This window comes from Convolutriloba macropyga, unplaced genomic scaffold (genome assembly GCF_964194025.1).
Source record: "Convolutriloba macropyga unplaced genomic scaffold, txConMacr16.3 SCAFFOLD_1396, whole genome shotgun sequence".
NCBI lineage: Eukaryota > Metazoa > Xenacoelomorpha > Acoela > Convolutidae > Convolutriloba > Convolutriloba macropyga.
In genome coordinates this window covers 10,001-30,049 of record NW_027453064.1, presented here as the reverse complement: position 1 = coordinate 30,049, position 20,049 = coordinate 10,001, and the positions used below count along the sequence as shown (strand labels likewise).

The following is a 20,049-nucleotide window of genomic DNA, read 5'->3' as shown; positions in this document are numbered from 1 at the left end:
TATCATCAAACTCACAAAGCCATGTTTCTGTGAAACAAAAAATGCAGTTAGGACCAAGATCGTGCACTAGCGTGCGTAATTGTTCTTTCTTGCTAAGAATGCTTTGTACATTTAGATGATAAATTTTTATTTCCGACTCTCTTCTTAGAGTCATTTTGATAGACTCATTGTTTGTTAAAACAGGTCCTGGGTTTGTTTCTATATCACCAGCCCTTAGGAGTAGCGTTAAGCTGATCAGAAAAAGAAATATAGTAATAATTTTACATCCTACAAATAAAAACCCTGTTTGTGGAAGGTACTTAAAAGCTTTTCCAAAGCCTTCGTCGAAAGTTTTTGTTTTGCTATGAAATGTAATTGCCACTGTTGACGCGGGAATTCTTGAGGCCAACAGTAGCAAAACTAAATAAAAACATTTTGATTGTTGGGTTGACGAAAAGAAGATGTTGAATGTCATTTATTTTAAACAATTGCAACAACAGTTGCAACAGTGAATCATCAGTATTACAAATTATCGTTTTATTGGAATGGGGTTGTCTTGATTTTCTAGTTAACCATTTGTCTGTTAATGTAAAAAAAAACTTTTGTCATTTCGGATAAAACATTTAAGTGGAGCGCTTTTCGAAAGTGCTGTCGTAAAATTTTCAGTGAAAACTTGTAGCATTGAATCCAAGTTGTTCTGAACATACATTTTTTGCCAGTTTTGTTGTTCTAGGCAGTGTTTAAAATCCAGTGCATTATAGTTCTTTTTATCGAAAATTTTTTTCTGGACTGGGACCTTTTTAGTTTCAACATGAAACCCTAATAGACTTAGAGTAGCAAAGTGGTCACTTTTTTACTATGCTATCACAAATTATAGTGTCGTTTATAGTTGAACAGTCAGTAATAATGTAATCGATAAGGCTTTTGGTATTGTTGCCCGGTTTAAACGAGGAATGGTTTGGTTCTTTATATGTAAATTATAAGGAAGTATTACTGTTTCAAGCCTAGATTCTTTCCAAGGTATCTAAATAGTTAATGTTATAGTCGCCCAGAAATATTATCTTTCCGTTTTTCGTAATTGCATTATCAATGTTAATTGCAAGTTGGTCCAAAAAATCAGTGCTGTTTTGTTTATTGGGGTTATAAGTAACATTCACTAGTAAGGATGGACAAGTTGGTATTTTCAATGAGACCCATACACTCTCAAAATTCCCCGTAAAATGATTCAAATCATTGCAAATTTTTGGAGAAAAAAAAACTTTGGAACAAGCATCATAACTCCACCACCTTTTTCGTTTTCGTTCCGGCAGGCGAAATACGGTCAGATCTGATACAACAGTATCTTTCTTTTTCAGGATTGAAAACGTTTATATCATCAAACTCACAAAGCCATGTTTCTGTGAAACAAAAAATGCAGTTAGGACCAAGATCGTGCACTAGCGTGCGTAATTGTTCTTTCTTGCTAAGAATGCTTTGTACATTTATATGACAAATTTTTATTTCCGACTCTCTTCTTAGAGTCATTTTGATAGACTCATTGTTTGTTAAAACAGGTCCTGGGTTTGTTTCTATATCACCAGCCCTTAGGAGTAGCGTTAAGCTAATCAGAAAGAAATATAGTAATAATTTTACATCCTACAAATAAAAACCCTGTTTGTGGAAGGTACTTAAAAGCTTTTCCAAAGCCTTCGTCGAAAGTTTTTTTGCTTTGAAATGTAATTGCCACTGTTGACGCGGGAATTTTTGAGGCCAACAGTAGCAAAACTAAATAAAAACATTTTGATTGCTGGGTTGACGAAAAGATGTTGAATGTCATTCATTTTAAACAATTGCAAAAACAGTTCTCTGAATCATCAGTATTACAAATTATCGTTTTATTGGAATGGGGGTTGTCTTGATTTTATAGTTAACCATTTGTCTGTTAATGTAAAAAAAAACTTTTGTCATTTCGGATAAAACACTTAAGTGGAGCGCTTTTCGAAAGTGCTGTCGTAAAATTTTCAGTGAAAACTTGTAGCATTGAATCCAAGTTGTTCTGAACATACATTTTTTGCCAGTTTTGTTGTTCTAGGCAGTGTTTAAAATCAAGTGCATTATAGTTTTTTATCGAAAAATTTTTGCTGGACTGGTACCTTTTTAGTTTCAACATGAAGCCCTAATAGACTTAGAGTAGCAAAGTGGTCACTTTTTACTATGCTATCACAAATTATAGTGTCGTGTATAGTTGAACAGTCAGTAATAATGTAATCAATAAAGCTTTTGGTATTGTTGCCCGGTTTAAACGAGTAGGAATGGTTTGGTTCTTTATATGTAAATCATAAGGAAGTATTACTGTTTCAAGCCTAGATCTTTCCAAGGTATCTAAATTGTTAATGTTATAGTCGCCCAGAAATATTACCTTTTCGTTTTTCGTAATTCATTTATCAATGTTAATTGCAAGTTGGTCCAAAAAATCAGTGCTGTTTTGTTTATTGGGGTTATAAGTAACATTAACTAGTAAGGATGGACAAGTTGGTATTTTCAATGAGACCCATACACTCACAAAATTCCCCGTAAAAAGATTCAAATCATTGCGAATTTTGGAGAAAAAACCTTTGGAACAAGCATCATAACTCCACCACCTTTTTTCGTTTTTGTTCCGGCAGGCGAAATACGGTCAGATCTGAAACAACAGTATCTTTCTTTTTCAAGATTGAAAACGTTTATATCATCAAACTCACAAAGCCATGTTTCTGTGAAACAAAAAATGCTGTTAGGACCAAGATCGTGCACTAGCGTGCGTAATTGTACTTTCTTGCTAAGAATGCTTTGTACATTTATATGATAAATTTTTATTTCCGACTCTCTTTTTAGAGTCATTTTGATAGACTCATTGTTTGTTAAAACAGGTCCTGGGTTTGTTTCTATATCACCAGCCCTTAGGAGTAGCGTTAAGCTAATCAGAAATAGAAATATAGTAATAATTTTACATCCTACAAATAAAAACCCTGTTTGTGGAAGGTACTTAAAAGCTTTTCCAAAGCCTTCGTCGAAAGTTTTTGTTTTGCTATGAAATGTAATTGCCACTGTTGACGCGGGAATTCTTGAGTCCAACAGTAGCAAAACTAAATAAAAAACATTTTGATTGTTGGGTTGACGAAAAGAAGATGTTAAATGTCATTTATTTTACACAATTGCAACAACAGTTCTCTGAATCATCAGTATTACAAATTATCGTTTTATTGGAATGGGGGTTGTCTTGATTTTACAGTTAACCATTTGTCTGTTAATGTAAAAAAAACTTTTGTCATTTCGGATAAAACGTTTAAGTGGAGCGCTTTTCGAAAGTGCTGTCGTAAAATTTTCAGTGAAAACTTGTAGCATTGAATCCAAGTTGTTCTGAACATACATTTTTTGCCAGTTTTGTTGTTCTAGGCAGTGTTTAAAATCAAGTGCATTATAGTTCTTTTTATCGAAAAATTTTTGCTGGACTGGTACCTTTTTAGTTTCAACATGAAGCCCTAATAGACTTAGAGTAGCAAAGTGGTCACTTTTTACTATGCTATCACAAATTATAGTGTCGTTTATAGTTGAACAGTCAGTAATAATGTAATCAATAAAGCTTTTGGTATTGTTGCCCGGTTTAAACGAGTAGGAATGGTTTGGTTCTTTATATGTAAATCATAAGGAAGTATTACTGTTTCAAGCCTAGATCTTTCCAAGGTATCTAAATAGTTAATGTTATAGTCGCCCAGAAGTATTATCTTTTTCGTTTTTCGTAATTGCATTATCAATGTTAATTGCAAGTTGGTCCAAAAAATCAGTGCTGTTTTGTTTATTGGGGTTATAAGTAACATTAACTAGTAAGGATGGACAAGTTGGTATTGTCAATGAGACCCATACACTCTCAAAATTCCCCGTAAAAAGATTCAAATCATTGCGAATTTTTGGAGAAAAAACCTTTGGAACAAGCATCATAACTCCACCACCTTTTTTCGTTTTCGTTCCGGCAGGCGAAATACGGTCAGATCTGAAACAACAGTATCTTTCTTTTTCAGGATTGAAAACGTTTATGTCATCAAACTCACAAAGCCATGTTTCTGTGAAACAAAAAATGCAGTTAGGACCAAGATCGTGCACTAGCGTGCGTAATTGTTCTTTCTTGCTAAGAATGCTTTGTACATTTAGATGATAAATTTTTATTTCCGACTCTCTTCTTAGAGTCATTTTGATAGACTCATTGTTTGTTAAAACAGGTCCTGGGTTTGTTTCTATATCACCAGCCCTTAGGAGTAGCGTTAAGCTAATCAGAAAAAGAAATATAGTAATAATTTTACATCCTACAAATAAAAACCATGTTTGTGGAAGGTACTTAAAAGCTTTTCCAAAGCCTTCGTCGAAAGTTTTTGTTTTGCTATGAAATGTAATTGCCACTGTTGACGCGGGAATTCTTGAGTCCAACAGTAGCAAAACTAAATAAAAACATTTTGATTGTTGGGTTGACGAAAAGAAGATGTTGAATGTCATTTATTTTAAACAATTGCAACAACAGTTCTCTGAATCATCAGTATTACAAATTATCGTTTTATTGGAATGGGGGTTGTCTTGATTTTCTAGTTAACCATTTGTCTGTTAATGTAAAAAAACTTTTGTCATTTTGGATAAAACATTTTTTAAGTGGAGTGCTTTTCGAAAGTGCTGTCGTAAAATTTTCAGTGAAAACTTGTAGCATTGAATCCAAGTTGTTCTGAACATACATTTTTTGCCAGTTTTGTTGTTCTAGGCAGTGTTTAAAATCAAGTGCATTATAGTTCTTTTTATCGAAAAATTTTTTCTGGACTGGTACCTTTTTAGTTTCAACATGAAGCCCTAATAGACTTAGAGTAGCAAAGTGGTCACTTTTTACTATGCTATCACAAATTATAGTGTCGTTTATAGTTGAACAGTCAGTAATAATGTAATCAATAAGGCTTTTGGTATTGTTGCCCGGTTTAAACGAGTAGGAATGGTTTGGTTCTTTATATGTAAATCATAAGGAAGTATTACTGTTTCAAGCCTAGATTCTTTCCAAGGTATCTAAATAGTTAATGTTATAGTCGCCCAGAAATATTATCTTTCCGTTTTTCGTAATTGCATTATCAATGTTAATTGCAAGTTGGTCCAAAAAATCAGTGCTGTTTTGTTTATTGGGGTTATAAGTAACATTCACTAGTAAGGATGGACAAGTTGGTATTTTCAATGAGACCCATACACTCTCAAAATTCCCCGTAAAAAGATTCAAATCATTGCGAATTTTGGAGAAAAAACCTTTGGAACAAGCATCATAACTCCACCACCTTTTTTCGTTTTCGTTCCGGCAGGCGAAATACGGTCAGATCTGAAACAACAGTATCTTTCTTTTTCAGGATTGAAAACGTTTATGTCATCGAACTCACAAAGCCATGTTTCTGTGAAACAAAAAATGCAGTTAGGACCATGATCGTGCACTAGCGTGCGTAGTTGTTCTTTCTTGCTAAGAATGCTTTGTACATTTAGATGATAAATTTTTATTTCCGACTCTCTTCTTAGAGTCATTTTGATAGACTCATTGTATGTTTAAACAGGTCCTGGGTTTGTTTCTATATCACCAGCCCTTAGGAGTAGCGTTAAGCTAATCAGAAAAAGAAATATAGTAATAATTCTACATCCTACAAATAAAAACCCTGTTTGTGGAAGGTACTTAAAAGCTTTTCCAAAGCCTTCGTCGAAAGTTTTTGTTTTGCTATGAAATGTAATTGCCACTGTTGACGCGGGAATTCTTGAGGCCAACAGTAGCAAAACTAAACAAAAACATTTTGATTGTTGGGTTGACGAAAAGAAGATGTTGAATGTCATTTATTTTAAACAATTGCAACAACAGTTCTCTGAATCATCAGTATTACAAATTATCGTTTTATTGGAATGGGGGTTGTCTTGATCTTCTAGTTAACCATTTGTCTGTTAATGTAAAAAAACTTTTGTCATTTTGGATAAAACATTTTTTAAGTGGAGCGCTTTTCGAAAGTGCTGTCGTAAAATTTTCAGTGAAAACTTGTAGCATTGAATCCAAGTTGTTCTGAACATACATTTTTTGCCAGTTTTGTTGTTCTAGGCAGTGTTTAAAATCAAGTGCATTATAGTTCTTTTTATCAAAAATTTTTTTCTGGACTGGTAACTTTTTAGTTTCAACATGAAGCCCTAATAGACTTAGAGTAGCAAAGTGGTCACATTTTACTATGCTATCACAAATTATAGTGTCGTTTATAGTTGAACAGTCAGTAATAATGTAATCAATAAGGCTTTTGGTATTGTTGCCCGGTTTAAACGAGTAGGAATGGTTTGGTTCTTTATATGTAAATCATAAGGAAGTATTACTGTTTCAAGCCTAGATCTTTCCAAGGTATCTAAATAGTTAATGCTATAGTCGCCCAAAAGTATTATCTTTTCGTTTTTCGTAATTGCATTATCAATGTTAATTGCAAGTTGGTCCAAAAAATCAGTGCTGTTTTGTTTATTGGGGTTATAAGTAACATTCACTAGTAAGGATGGACAAGTTGGTATTTTCAATGAGACCCATACACTCTCAAAATTCCCCGTAAAAAGATTCAAATCATTACGAATTTTTGGAGAAAAAACCTTTGGAACAAGCATCATAACTCCACCACCTTTTTTCGTTTTCATTCCGGCAGGCGAAATACGGTCAGATCTGAAAGAACCGTATCTTTCTTCAGGATTGAAAACGTTTATATCATCAAACTCACAAAGCCATGTTTCTGTGAAACAAAAAATGCAGTTAGGACCAAGATCGTGCACTAGCGTGCGTAGTTGTTCTTTCTTGCTAAGGATGCTTTGTACATTTAGATGATAAATTTTTATTTCCGACTCTCTTTTAGAGTCATTTTGATAGACTCATTGTATGCTAAAACAGGTCCTGGGTTTGTTTCTATATTATCACCAGCACTTAGGAGTAGCGTTAAGCTAATCAGAAAAAGAAATATAGTAATAATTTTACATCCTACAAATAAAACCCTGTTTGTGGAAGGTATTTAAAAGCTTTTCCAAAGCCTTCGTCGAAAGTTTTTGTTTTGCTGTGTAATGTAATTGCCACTGTTGACGCGGGAATTCTTGAGGCCAACAGTGGCAAAACTAAATAAAAACGTTTTGATTGTTGGGTTGACGAAAAGATGTTCAATGTCATTTATTTCAAACAAGTGCAACAACAGTTCTCTGAATCATCAGTATTACAAATTATTGTTTTATTGGAATGGTGGTCTTTGTTAGGATTGGGCATAATAATAAGAAGCACCTTTATAGTTTAGTGCGGATTATCCTTGATTCACAGGCTGATAACTATTGTTATAAGTCGATAAATTATTTCTGTTTGTTTGGGGGTAGTTGTATGGTTTATTTCGATAGTTAGAACTGTAGGCGTTTTGAGGAATTTTTATTAATTAAGCTTTTGTTTTGATAGTCCTTAGTGACAGATGCTACCATTAGATGTCAAAAGAAGATGAGAAAGCAGCCAGTTTTTGAGAAGAGGCACACCATGCTGGTAGTTTAAATGCACATTATCAAAATATAAGAAATTATATCCAATGGAATCATTACCGTTATTATTATCCTTGTTTACTGCACTATTTACACTTTTAATATTAGCATTAAGATATGATATCTTGAAAGATGGTTTATCGGAATAGTAAGATGTAATAAGATTATTGATTTCATCAATTTTTTCATTTTTATCCCGATACTGCTCAACGTTTTTCAATGGTGGTATTCCGCAAACAACGCAAACATTTGGATTGAATTTTTCAATGCATAAGTCAATTAGTTTTTTGTGTTCAAGGAAATTTTCGTTGGCAGATTGACTATTATGTTTCAGCACGTTGTTTGTTCCGTCTTGAATTACTAATGTTCGGATTTTTTTTGGGTCGTATTTGTTCAAAACTTTACTTTTCTCGTTGGTAGTGGACCCACGATAAGCATGAATTGCGCAGTCGATTGGAATAGATTTGTCGATCTCAAGCTTGCCTATTATACTACTGCCAATAACAAGGTTTTCGCATTCCGGTGACAGTTCTTTTTTTGGGAAATCGCGAACCAATTCGGTCGCCTCCGTCATGGTGCCTACTGTTTTATATTCTTTTGCAATTGGAACCCCACCCTGAGCCCTCTCACCCCTACCAGTTGGGGATTAGCCATATACAAACCAGACTCCATCATCTTGGTAAATTTTGTAATTGTATTCTCTATAAATTTCTCTTTTTCTTCCAATTTTTTCTAAGTTTTAACATAGAGCTGGTAAATGTCTTGTTTGTTCAGAGAGGAATACTGTTTATCATCGATCATTTTTGTTTATTAAACAATAATATTGCTTTACTGTGTGATTTGAGAGCTCTTATGTGTTTAGAAATGCATGAATAATGCTCAGAATCGATTGTTTTTAACAAAATTCTTTAAGGTCAAAGAGGAGAAGTCAGACTCTTTAAGGTCAGTGAGGATATTGTTCGAAAGTAAGAGAGAAAGAAAGAGCGACTGTTCTATAAGCAGTCAAATGAATATCAGCAAGAAGTTGTACGAAAGGTGCCATTGATTCAATAAGTGGAGCTTTTAGTGGCCAAAATTTCACGCATAATTTAATTAGAGACGAAATACGATAAACTATTGGTTAGCATGGGAAGATATCCTTGAATCGGCAGATAGGATGTTTCGTGTCTTACTTTTAGTTATACTGCAAATTGATTATTATATTATATTTAGGTTTTTTTAACTTAAATAAAATCAATATTTTGGAGAACATGTAGTTATTGAACCATCTGGTTATCTTTTCTGACTGTACATGTTTTCGCACCAAAAAAACAATCATGAAATTTTTTGTTTTTTGAAAAATTCGGTAATCTTTGAAGTTCGAACTAAGCTTTTGAACGAGTACTAGCAGACATTAAAAATAAGTTTGGCAATTTTTGCTGAGCTGCGTAATGAGGAATGTATGTTTGCATTTCAGTTGCAATTTACTATCTGATTGTGACTATAGTGGCGTTCCTGTTGCTTTTTGTGCTGCCGTTACCTGTCTTCATTATTGGGCAGGACTTGTCGGCCGTTTCCTCCTTTTACTTCATATTCGTGAGCTTGTCAACAATTGGCTATGGGGATATCAATCCAACGGATCCTGCGCGGTGAGTTTAAACTAGCTTTTGGTTTACTTAAGATTGTCGTGGAACGATAGCTAGGCTCATTGTAGTTGTTTCGTATAAATCCAATATGAGTTCGAGTTTTCTATCTCTAAAATTGCACTGGAATGTTTCTCTCCTTGACAATAAACTGCTGAAATCTAAGACAACTAGTATCCCAGCAGTGAATAATAGCTCAAAATCATTTTCATGAAATAATTTTTTTTCATTGAATTTTCTTCAGATTTTTGTTTGCTGACAAAGTTCTGACTATTTAAAAGACGTGTCAATCAACAATTGAAGTTTTTTTTCATTAGTATAATAAATTCGGCTTTTATGCTCTAAACACAGAAATATATATCTTTCCCTAACTAAATGATTTCATACATTTATTTGCAGAGTCAATCACAGGAAAATGTTAATAGTAAGCGAGTGTTGCTTATTGTAAACAATTGAAGTGGCGGCAGGATTTGTTAGGGAACATTTGTCATATATAGAAAAATATTCCCGCAATCATAGTTTAACTGTAACAGCAAACTCGAATTTGGAATAGGAAATCGGAAGTGACTAACTTCCTGCACCCCTCCTTTCGAATTGGGTGGCACCTAGAAGTGCTGTACAAAAATTTGTTTGTTTTTCCTTGATCATTCCACTGCTTTATTGCTATGCCCGCTTAATTATCGACTAAATTTTCAATTTTGGATTTTTGAATCTCAACGCCTAAGTCGGCTTAAATCTCTCAAATGAATAACTTCGCCCGTTACTTCTACAAGTGAGTTTATTTGGGCTCTTTGTGTTGATATAAGGCTTGGTCTTCCTCTCCATGTTAGAACTTACTCTCATCAAATCTCACTGTTAGTGCTGCACCTCATTCTCAATTCCTATTAAGCATTATCTGCTATCAAGTGCATGCCCGGACCTTGCTCACAGTGAGTTTTTTGTAAGATGTTTTCACGCAATTTTCATGAATTTGATCTTTCAAAACGGGATAAACAGGTAAAGCCCAGTAGGTATTAAGTTTCATTTGAAGCCCTAAGATATCATTACTTGCTATCATTTGCAAGATATCATTTTCATGATATCATTACTTGCTATGGCCATTTTATGTTTTGTTAATGCAAACATATTCACGAAAAATATTTACTTTATAATAAGATAATTTTCGCAATTTTTTTCAGTTTTTTTGATAATTTTGTCACTTTTTGAGTTCTTCACTCCTCGGGCGCCATAAAACCTCGGAGGTTTGAAAATAAGTTGCTGCATAATTTCTAATGGCAATGGAACGGGTTTAGCATTTTAATGTCACGAATTTTAGCAAATTTTTGAAAAAAGTTTTTTTTTTGAAGTTTTTTAAAATTGTTATTTTTTGAGTTCTTTCAGCGTCAGGGGCCAGAAAACCTCCTCTAGGGTTTGATAATAGGTTTCTGCATAGTTTTTAGTGGCAATGAAGTTGTTTTCAATTTTTTGAAATCACAAACTTCAGTATTTTTTGATAAAATTTGCAATTTTTTTCAAAATTTTTGAAAATAATTGTCTTTTGTTCACTTTTCTTGTCTCAGTGGTCTGGTAACCTCCTCTACGGTTTGCAAGTATGTTACTGCATATCTGCTATGGACAATGAAATGGTATTCAGTTTTTTAATATCACGAATTTTTGCAATTTTTTGATAAAAATGGATGTTTTTTTCTGCAATATTTTCTCATGATTCTAGTCTATCGATCTTTATGAGCAAATGCAACTTTTAAGGCTTGGAATTGAGCTATTGGATAGCGCTGGGAGACAATCATGTTTCTGAAGAAACATATCAAAACTTTCATTGAAATTTGCAATTGATACGGGCCAATGAAACTTTTAGGCCTTGGAGATAGGTTACTGGACAGATTACAGAGAAGTCAATTGGTTTGAACTTATTAATATTGAGAAATTAAGAAACTTTTTAAAATTTTCCGATATTCAATATTTAATTATATATCATATTTCTCAATTTTTGCTATTTTTATTTGCCAATAAATCTCTTTCAAGGCTTCTGCTTGGAATAGTGGGTATATTTATTTGGATCAAATTAATTTTTCTCATTTGTGTTTCTCACTTTTGAGATTTTTTTGTTTGGGCTTGCGCTGTTTTACTGATCTTCTGTCCAGGAAAATTAGTTCCAAGTTATTCATTCAGTTCTTTGGATTGTGTTTCAGGGCTTGTACTGCTATGTTTTTTTAATTCGTCTTCTCCATCGATGATTCTACCATCGACATTTGCAATTTCAGTGACTTCTAATGCTTTGCAGTTAAAATTTGTGTGCGTGACGTCATTTCTTGATGTCATTAATTTTGAAAAAGCTCTAATAGGGCTTTTTCCTTATAGAGCGTATGTGTCTCGTGAGAATGACAGTCCATATCTAACCCAAAAAGTCTAATGGTCTATGAAAGGACTGGTGGTCAATCTGTCTATCTTATTTCGTTATTTGTTCCAATTCCATCGAAGGCCACAAGCGTCTATCGCGGCTATTTTGTGGCAATCTGCCGGCTATGTTTATGCTTATTATTGTGCAAAAAGACTTGTCGTTCATGTTCTTTTCTGGCGATTTGGCAGCTTTATTTTAGTAGAAACTCGAAAACTGACATCGAATTCGGAATCGGACGTCACTGACTTCTTGGATTTTCAAAATTTTTGTCAAAACTTCGATCTTTTGGGTTAAAGCCGACAGTTTTAATAGCTAATATATTTGGATCTTTTCTTTTGAGCACGGTTTTGAAAATTGTGAGATGACTCGGAACAGAGTGAAGAGTAAAAAGAGTTGAAAATTGGGCGTTTTTTGAAATTTTTTTCAAAGCAAGAGAGTCATGGATGCTGTAAAACTTTTAACCATGCGTACAAATACTCCTTAATAAGAAATAAATGTTGGTTAGTAGAGCAAGACGCAACGGGAAGCATTGCAATGGATTATCGGACAAACTTAGAGCTGCAAAAATCTACAGCACAAAATTAACAATTAAGTCTCTCTGAAACTCCCTTCATAACCACGATAGGAGAAGAGACCTAGTTTTGGGTTAAATATTGTTTCATAAAGTGCAATGGAATGAGCGTTGTTTCGTTTTCGCACGTAGAATTTTTTTAATCTTTAGCTTACGTGGGTTTCGCCTATCATTTTTATAGCTGCGAAGCTGTAAGCTGAGCGAAGCTATATTGCGGTGCTAACGGCATTTGCGAGCGTGACATCATTTCTTACTCACTTTAGCAAAAGATTTTAGGTTATTTGCGTGATTAGATTTTGATCATACGTGACTTACCTCACTCAATAAAATGACTTTTGCACTTTAAAACTTAAGTTTAGTTTCAATTGGCTTAAGGTCAAAGGAACTCATTTGTGTAGTAAAGGTCCCTAATAAGAGGCTTCTGCGGAATGAATTTTAACAAGCTTTATTAATTTATCGCTGAATGTTTTTTACTTAGTTTTTTGAGCGGCATCGATTTTTTTCAATTTAGATCTGTATCTGTTTCTATCTCTATTATATGGCACGCAGGTCTATTCTTTCGCAGCTATTCCGGCAATCTGCCGGCTATGTTTATTTGAGAATTAATTCATGCATCAATAGAGTGGGTCGTAAGAGGGGACAGCGGGGGCATTATATACTAACATATTTGAATATTTGACAGTCACGTAATTCTGTTTCCAAAACGGTCATTTTCTTCTTTATCGCTAGCGATAAAAGAAAATTTTGATGTTCTTCAACAGTACTTCGCTTTAAATCTTTTTTCAAAGGGAGACTATTTTCGTTTCATAGTGACAGTCAAACGTGAGTATAATTCTTGCTTTATACCGCATTTTATGGTATGTATGGGTTTCAATCCGATGTTTTACTGACTGGCTATACTGTTTTTCCGGGTTGGGGGCTGTATCAAACGTTAATAATGAGATTAATTTATAGAGTAATTTACGAAGATCGTGTATCCGCGTAGTAACGTTAATGGACAATTAAAATTTGCACTACTGATAAGTTGCAATTCTACTGTTATCATTTGAGTTTCGGGATACTTCTGCTTTGAGCTACCATTTAGAACCACTGAAACCCAAAAACGAAGATTTATGAATTTGCTCTGATGTGAAAGATTTCACAGACAAATTTTTCTTTTTTTCCTCATAGTCAAATATTTGAAATAAGTTTTTATTAAAATCAAAAATTGTTCGCAAAACTTGATGATCAATCCAACATCTCGTGAATTTGAATTAGAACAGAATTAGATTTCAGCTACATTTTTTTAAATTGTGATTAAATTTTATTTAGGAAGGAGAGTGAATTCAGAGTTCTGTTCAGCTTCGGTCTGTGGATTTACATGCTAATTGGACTGTCATTGTTCGGAAATGTCATCAGGTCTCTGCAAGATGCAATCGCAATACTTTCCAACAAATTCAACAACGTTGTAAGTAACCAATCGTGTCGTTTTGTGATCGCCACATGAATTCACGTGTTGTATTTGTATTGGTTACTGAAATACAAGTTATGTTGAAGTCGAAAATAAGCTTTATAATGAGAATTTGCACAATTTCCCGAACCTCTCAATCACAAGGATTGAAGTGTAGGAGTCGAAATGATCCCGGAAGCATTAAATTAACAACTGTGTTTGTAAAAATAGGCCTTTGTTTAAATAAGATAGACTTGATTTAAGAAAGTAATCCGAAGAAGATTTTTGTAGCCCTTTAGACGAAAATTGTTTGTAAATAAAACAAAATTAAGTATGATTGCTATAAAAAACTTCGTTAATTGATTCCAAACGAAGCATGTCGCCATTATATACTGAACGACAAAGGTAAATTAGCACCCCCTATTTTCACGAGGTGATTATTCATTTTTTGAGGCAATATTACTCCAACTTAAAATCAAATTTTAAAAACATTTTTTACACCATTGATTCCCTACACTAGTCTTCTCGTCTAACTATGAAATTCTGATAAAACGCAACAACGTTCACTTACCAGAAATTGCAGTGTAAAGTTAATGAACACCATCCGAGTTTCACAGTAAACAGAAAATTGTCACAAGAGCACAATTTATTCACACCGTTTTTCTCTCTAATGTATAAAACAAGTTCAGACTTGGACACAGCTGAACAAACCTTAAAAAAATAGGACATCTTTCCTCCACTTTCTTTTTATAGCTGCGAAGCTGTAAGCTGGGCGTAGCTATATTGCGGTGCTCTTGGTTTTTTTGTTTCGTCGTCTGACGCTCCATTTTCGTTTTACATTTGTTCTAGAATATTCTGTCTCGTCACTGCGTGACCTAAATTGCGGTTATTCAGAAGTTGTCTTGCTAAAAACAAAGTTGATTGTAAGAAAAAAGATTGTATGGTCCGACAGCGGAGTGGTTAAGGCGACTGGTTGTTAATCAGGAGATCGGCCGTTCGAGCCGCTGCAGTGAAAAATTTTTTGCACCCAAAAACAACCTCCTTTGAATTAAACTTGTAAGTTTTATAGGCGGCGGCGATAACTTCTATCAGCTCATTTCTGTATCTTTTTCCATCTGTATTTTACAGCACGCGAGTCTTTTTCGCAGCTATTCCGGCATTCTGCCGGCTATGTTAACTGTGAAACTTGGATGGAGTTCACAAACGTTACATTACGATTTTTGGTAATTGAACGGTGCGTTTCATCTGAATGTCAGGTAGACGACAGGACTAATGTAGGGGATCAATAGTGCAAAATTGTTTTTGAAATTTGATTTTAAGTTGGAGTAATATTGCCTCAAAAATTGAATATTTACTTCGTGATATAGGGGTGCTAACTTACTTTTGCCTCTCAGTATATTTATACTGCTAAGCTTTTCGATGCAATGTTTTTAGTACGAATTTTTCATCTGACCACAAACGTGATTTTTCGTCGTGCGAAAGGGGAAATTGGTAAATCATGAGGGCATTAAGTCGCGCAGTAATTCTCGCAGAGCCTTAGTAGTCACTATGCGTTTTACTGAAACTTAAGGAAACAAAAAAATCGGTGTTAAGGTGGGTTCTTATTTTTGGACCCCTGCAAATCCCTCCGGCACTGGCCCACCGAAATGTGAAGCTGAGAAGGGAAATTTTGGTGTGTTTGTAGAATCCCATCCACCTGCCCGAAAGCTCCCCGCCCCACATTTTTGCCCAATACACCGACAGCTAAGCAAAAGCTATCAAATACCAAAGCAATTCGTACGACATTAGTCGGTTATGTTTGAAGTTTCTCTTTTGTCTGCAAAAATTGCAGGACATTTGTGGCAATCCCGGAATTATTGATTGCTCTCGTAGAGAAGCAATTATTGTAAACGTGTCTCTTTTATGCAAAATTTTCGCTTCACCGCTTTGATTTTTCGAATGACTTTTACGCCCTTGACGTTTTGCGTGGTCTAAAATTCCTTCTCAATCACAATTTCAAGCAGCTGAACTCAATTGGCGGCAATTTAATACTCAAAGTCAAATGAAAAGTGCGTCGAAACGGCTGCCATTTTTCACTTTAAATCTTGAATAGTTTTTCACTTTAAATAGTGTTATATATTAACCTCTAATGTGGTTATTTGAAGCCCACTATTGAACTTCTTAGTCCCATTCCGGCTGCACCCCCCTTTGAAGCAGGCTGCAATTGATTAGAGCTCCCACTAGTCGTTCGAGAGCAATTCTTCCGACGTTTAGTCGGTTATGTTTAATTTTGGATCAAAAGTCAATTGCTTGAAATTTTTCCTTGAACAACTGTTTTTTTTTCGCTAGAAAACAATTGCTCGTGTTGAACTCTATATAAACCTAGTTTTCAAAGTGTTCACTAGACTCAAGATAATCTACATTTGCTATTTTTAGCTGCCTTGTACGAAAAAGATAGGCAGACAAGTTGGAGCAACCGAAACAACAGTTAAATCTAATCAGACTGAGCTGCACACTGAAGCTAATGGAGACGCTGTCACAAAGGATACAGTTCCTAAAACGGGGACAATCATTCTGACTCAGTACTTATAATTAGAGGATTTTAGAAATTGTCTTAAGTTATTAAATAAAAAATTCATAAACCGAAATAAACCTCATTTTGTACCTGTTTTGGTTCTATCATTTGGACACTGTTATCTTCTGCTCTTTCGTGGATTGTTTATTTAATTTATATTCTAACAAAAATACGAATTCTTATAAAAATTTGAACAGATTGTGTTCTGCTTACACTCAAGAGTGAAGAGATAGTAAAGACTCAAATTGATAATTGCTCCTGAACGTTTAGTTGGTCGAAGTCGCGTGCTTGACAACAATTGCGTAAAGAAGAAATTTATCCTTGGAAAACTGAATCAGTGAGAAATGCTTAACTATTAATTTCACATTAACCTAAATGTCAAAGTCCACTAGTCTTTGGTGCAGGTTTGTGCAGGCTGTAACAGTTCTGATTCAAGGCATAGAGCCGAAATACACAGAAGGGAGCTCAGTTGACTCGAAATTGTGCTCCTATTTGTGAGAGCATGTGGAAACTTCGACGTTACCGGGATAGAAAAAGTACACCAATTTTTCATCTTATTAGCTCTTGAAGGAGTCAAGTTATCAGGGCAAAGAAATGTAAACATATGAGATACAAAACCTTCTTAAAAGTCTGTATTGAAAATATTGAATGTTATCTTTTACCTTAAAAAGGACATCTCTGTATAACCATTTGAAACTAATATTGAACAATTTAGAAATGCTTTGTATCTCGCGTATTAAAAAACAGTATCTGTTCACAGATTTTCTGAGTTCTCTGTACTCGGTCAACGTTGAAAACAAGAAAATCTGCAGAAAAAGGTGTGAACAAGGCACTCTAATTCATCAAAAACGAGAGTCCTTTACTTGCCACAAAACGGACCATATATGGTACCTTATTTACCATAAAATGGACCATATATGGCGCATAAAAGTCATAAATTGTTTTCATTCTTTGAGCTTGCTATGATCCTGAAGTTTCCATATATGGCTCGTTTTATTGTAAGTTTCCGTTAAGTTTTACTTTTTAACTGAGAAGCTGATAATTTATAGGTTACATATAGGGTCCGTTTTATGGTTAGTAAGATGTTTTATATTGTTTGAAAAATAACTGAAAAAAAAATTGTTATTTTTTGTGGCAGCACGTTTTATGGAAAATTGATAACCATAAAACTGTCCATAAATGTTTTTATGGCGTTTTATGTTTAGTAAGATACCATAGAAGTGAATTTTGTTTTTTGAAGTAAAATAAATTCAAAACTGGGCTTTCGTATTGATTTGAAAAAAAAACGAAAAAATTGGGCCTCTTATATTACCGCATTTTTTAATGGAAAATTTATAAACATAAGACGGTCCAGAAAACTTTCAGCGTTTTATGGTAATTACGGCACCATAAAAGTAAAGTACAGAAAATTGAAATTTCATGCGCAGAAACGTTGTTTTGGAACTGCAAAGGGCCCTTTGGTCTGTTAGTCAGCCAAACTCAAAAATTTTTATGATCATTGCATGTTTAATAAGTTTCCATAAAATCCATTTATGGCGATTTATGGTTGGTAAGTTTCTTTTATGGTGATCAGCCTGGGACCCAAATCTGCTATATTTGTTATTGTAAAACCCATGCACTAACATGACATAATGGAAATACATTTTCAAGCATGGAAATCGTAAAATCCACCAGGTTTACCTGTTTTCCATGCTGGAATGGAAAAGTCTCCTGAGCGCGAGCAAGTTTTCTGGGACCAGGTTTCTGTTCTTCAATCAGAGTGTTAAAATTCTGCCATTTCAATTTCCGAATTCTGGCTTCGACGTCCATTGAGTTTCGTGCTGGCATGTCACAATTTTTGCCTCAATTTTTCAGTCATTCGTAAAAATTTTTTATTTCTCAGCTTGAAATCTTTCGATATTTTTCTTCTCGACCATGCTAAGATTTTCAGCACTATGGCAACCTATCGTATGCCTTCTTTTTATGTTTTTTCCAGCCTATAAAGATATCTTTATTTTTGCCTGAAATCTCTTAACTCTAATCGCATTACAAATTTTGCTGATTAAACTGTTAAATATACGATACTGCAGATCTTAGCTCACAAGGGTGGCTCTTAGGCTAACGCTTCATTAAAGATACGAAACAGTATTAATTGACTTTCATCAAAGTAATATCAGCTATTTTATTTTACGCTGTTTAACATTTAAAACTCAGATCTTGGTTCTCGTTTTATGATCAAACTGTTCGAAGTTAATTTATTATTTGGGGCGCCGCCGGAACAATCAACTTTTGATTTTTATATAAAGTTATTTATTTTTGTTTGTGGTCTTTCTGGTCTGTGTTACCTAGAGCAGTGTCTTTTCTTGTCCTAAATTTTATTCTGTTTGGTAATGTCTGCTGGGTTATAAATTCTGTCCATTTGCCCCTAACCCTGGTTTTTTCTAGTTTCAAATGCACTGGTACTCATAATCAACCTACCAGAACAACAGCCAGGCTTATCTTCATAAGAAATCAACAGTAATATAAAAATTTTTATCCCGAAAAAAATACGTATTTGTGTTATAGCTGTTCGCACTCCATAAAAAAACATGAATTGTAATTGTGGAATTGTTCTCGACTTCGCTAAATTTAGTTCATTGTTTTACTTTGAAAATTAGTCATAGTAGGATGATTAAAGTTAACTATCCACTTTGTTACCCGGTTACTGCTTAACTAGCATATTCGATATTAGTTTTTTTAATAGCCGCCCTCATCTTCTCAGCCGGCTATTATAGCGCTCCTATTTTTTTTACAATTCAAGAATTGGATTGTATTGGTGCTCTGTCTTTTTATTTTTGAAGGATGTTTTCACACCTGTTTTCATGACTTTGAGCCTTCAAAACGGGATAAACAGGTAAACCTCAGCGGGCATCAAGTTTCATTAGAGGCCCGCGTTTAGTAGTCCCTCAAGTACTCAGAGTGGTGAAGCTACTGGGAAGGCCGTAATTCAAGGTTAAAAGATGATTTTTGGGAGTTTTTGAGCATAAAATAATAAAATTTTTAGCACTTTTTTGTCATTTTTTGAATATTTTGTTGGACCAGTCTGAAATTGAGGTTTATTAAAGTTGATAAAGGTCCTTTGCAAGACGTAATTGCTTTTTACGGCCTTTAAGCGCTATATCTATTGCTACTCCAAACATAAACACGGTAATTTATACTAATTTTTTTTAACTGTTTGAAAATTTTTGTCATTTTTTGAGTTGTTTCAGACTTTGATGTCAAAAAAGCTCCTCTGGGGTTTAATAATAGGTTATTGCATAATTTCTATTGGTAAGGAAGTGGTTTTAAGCATTTTAACTTCATGAATTTTACCAATTTTTTTAAATCAAACTTGTTTTTTTTTTCAAATTTTCTGACATTTATTGTCATTAATCAAGTTTTCCAGCCCCAGGGGGGCGAGAAGCCTCATCTAGGGTTTGCTAACAGTTTACTGAAAATATTTTTTGGCCATGGAATGGCATTCAACATTTTAATATCTTTTATCAATTTTTTGATAAAGTTGCAATTTTTTTCTTTAAATTTTTGAAATTTTTATTCAGTGACCAGGGAAACTCCTATAGAGTTTGCTAGTACGTTACTACATAGTTTCTAGGGGCAAAAAAATAGTTTGTATTTTTTTAATTTTGCAATTGTACGGATTTTGTTAAATAAAGCTTGCAATTTAAAATTTTCGATTGTTTTCAAATTTTTCAGTTTTTTTGTCATTCTCTGAGTTTAACTATATTTACTGGCCAACAAAATTTCTTAAATGTTATAGACGGTTTACAAAACAGAACTCCAGAGTCAAAAAAATGTTTTGACATTATACTCCTATTTTCGGAAATTTTCTTTTCTCAGTTTCTTGATGCTTTTGTCATATTTGTCCAGTTTATCTACTTTTAGTGGCAGATTCATCTCTTTCAAGCTTTTTGCGTGAGTTAATGAGTATTTTGA

At 34.0% G+C, this 20,049-nt stretch overlaps 1 protein-coding gene across 1 annotated transcript in view; it reads left to right on the top strand.

The window, feature by feature from the left end:
* The window catches only part of LOC142358018 (potassium channel subfamily K member 1-like), a 31,189-nt gene extending 14,921 nt beyond the window's left edge, over nucleotides 1–16,268 (top strand). Inside the window, exons 4-6 of the mRNA XM_075409491.1 lie at nucleotides 8,981–9,152; nucleotides 13,427–13,562; nucleotides 15,960–16,268. Coding sequence (XP_075265606.1) covers nucleotides 8,981–9,152; nucleotides 13,427–13,562; nucleotides 15,960–16,115 — 464 coding nt within the window. The 3' untranslated portion in view covers nucleotides 16,116–16,268. The remainder of the gene's footprint in view (nucleotides 1–8,980; nucleotides 9,153–13,426; nucleotides 13,563–15,959) is intronic.
* Nucleotides 16,269–20,049: the final 3,781 nt, after the last annotated feature.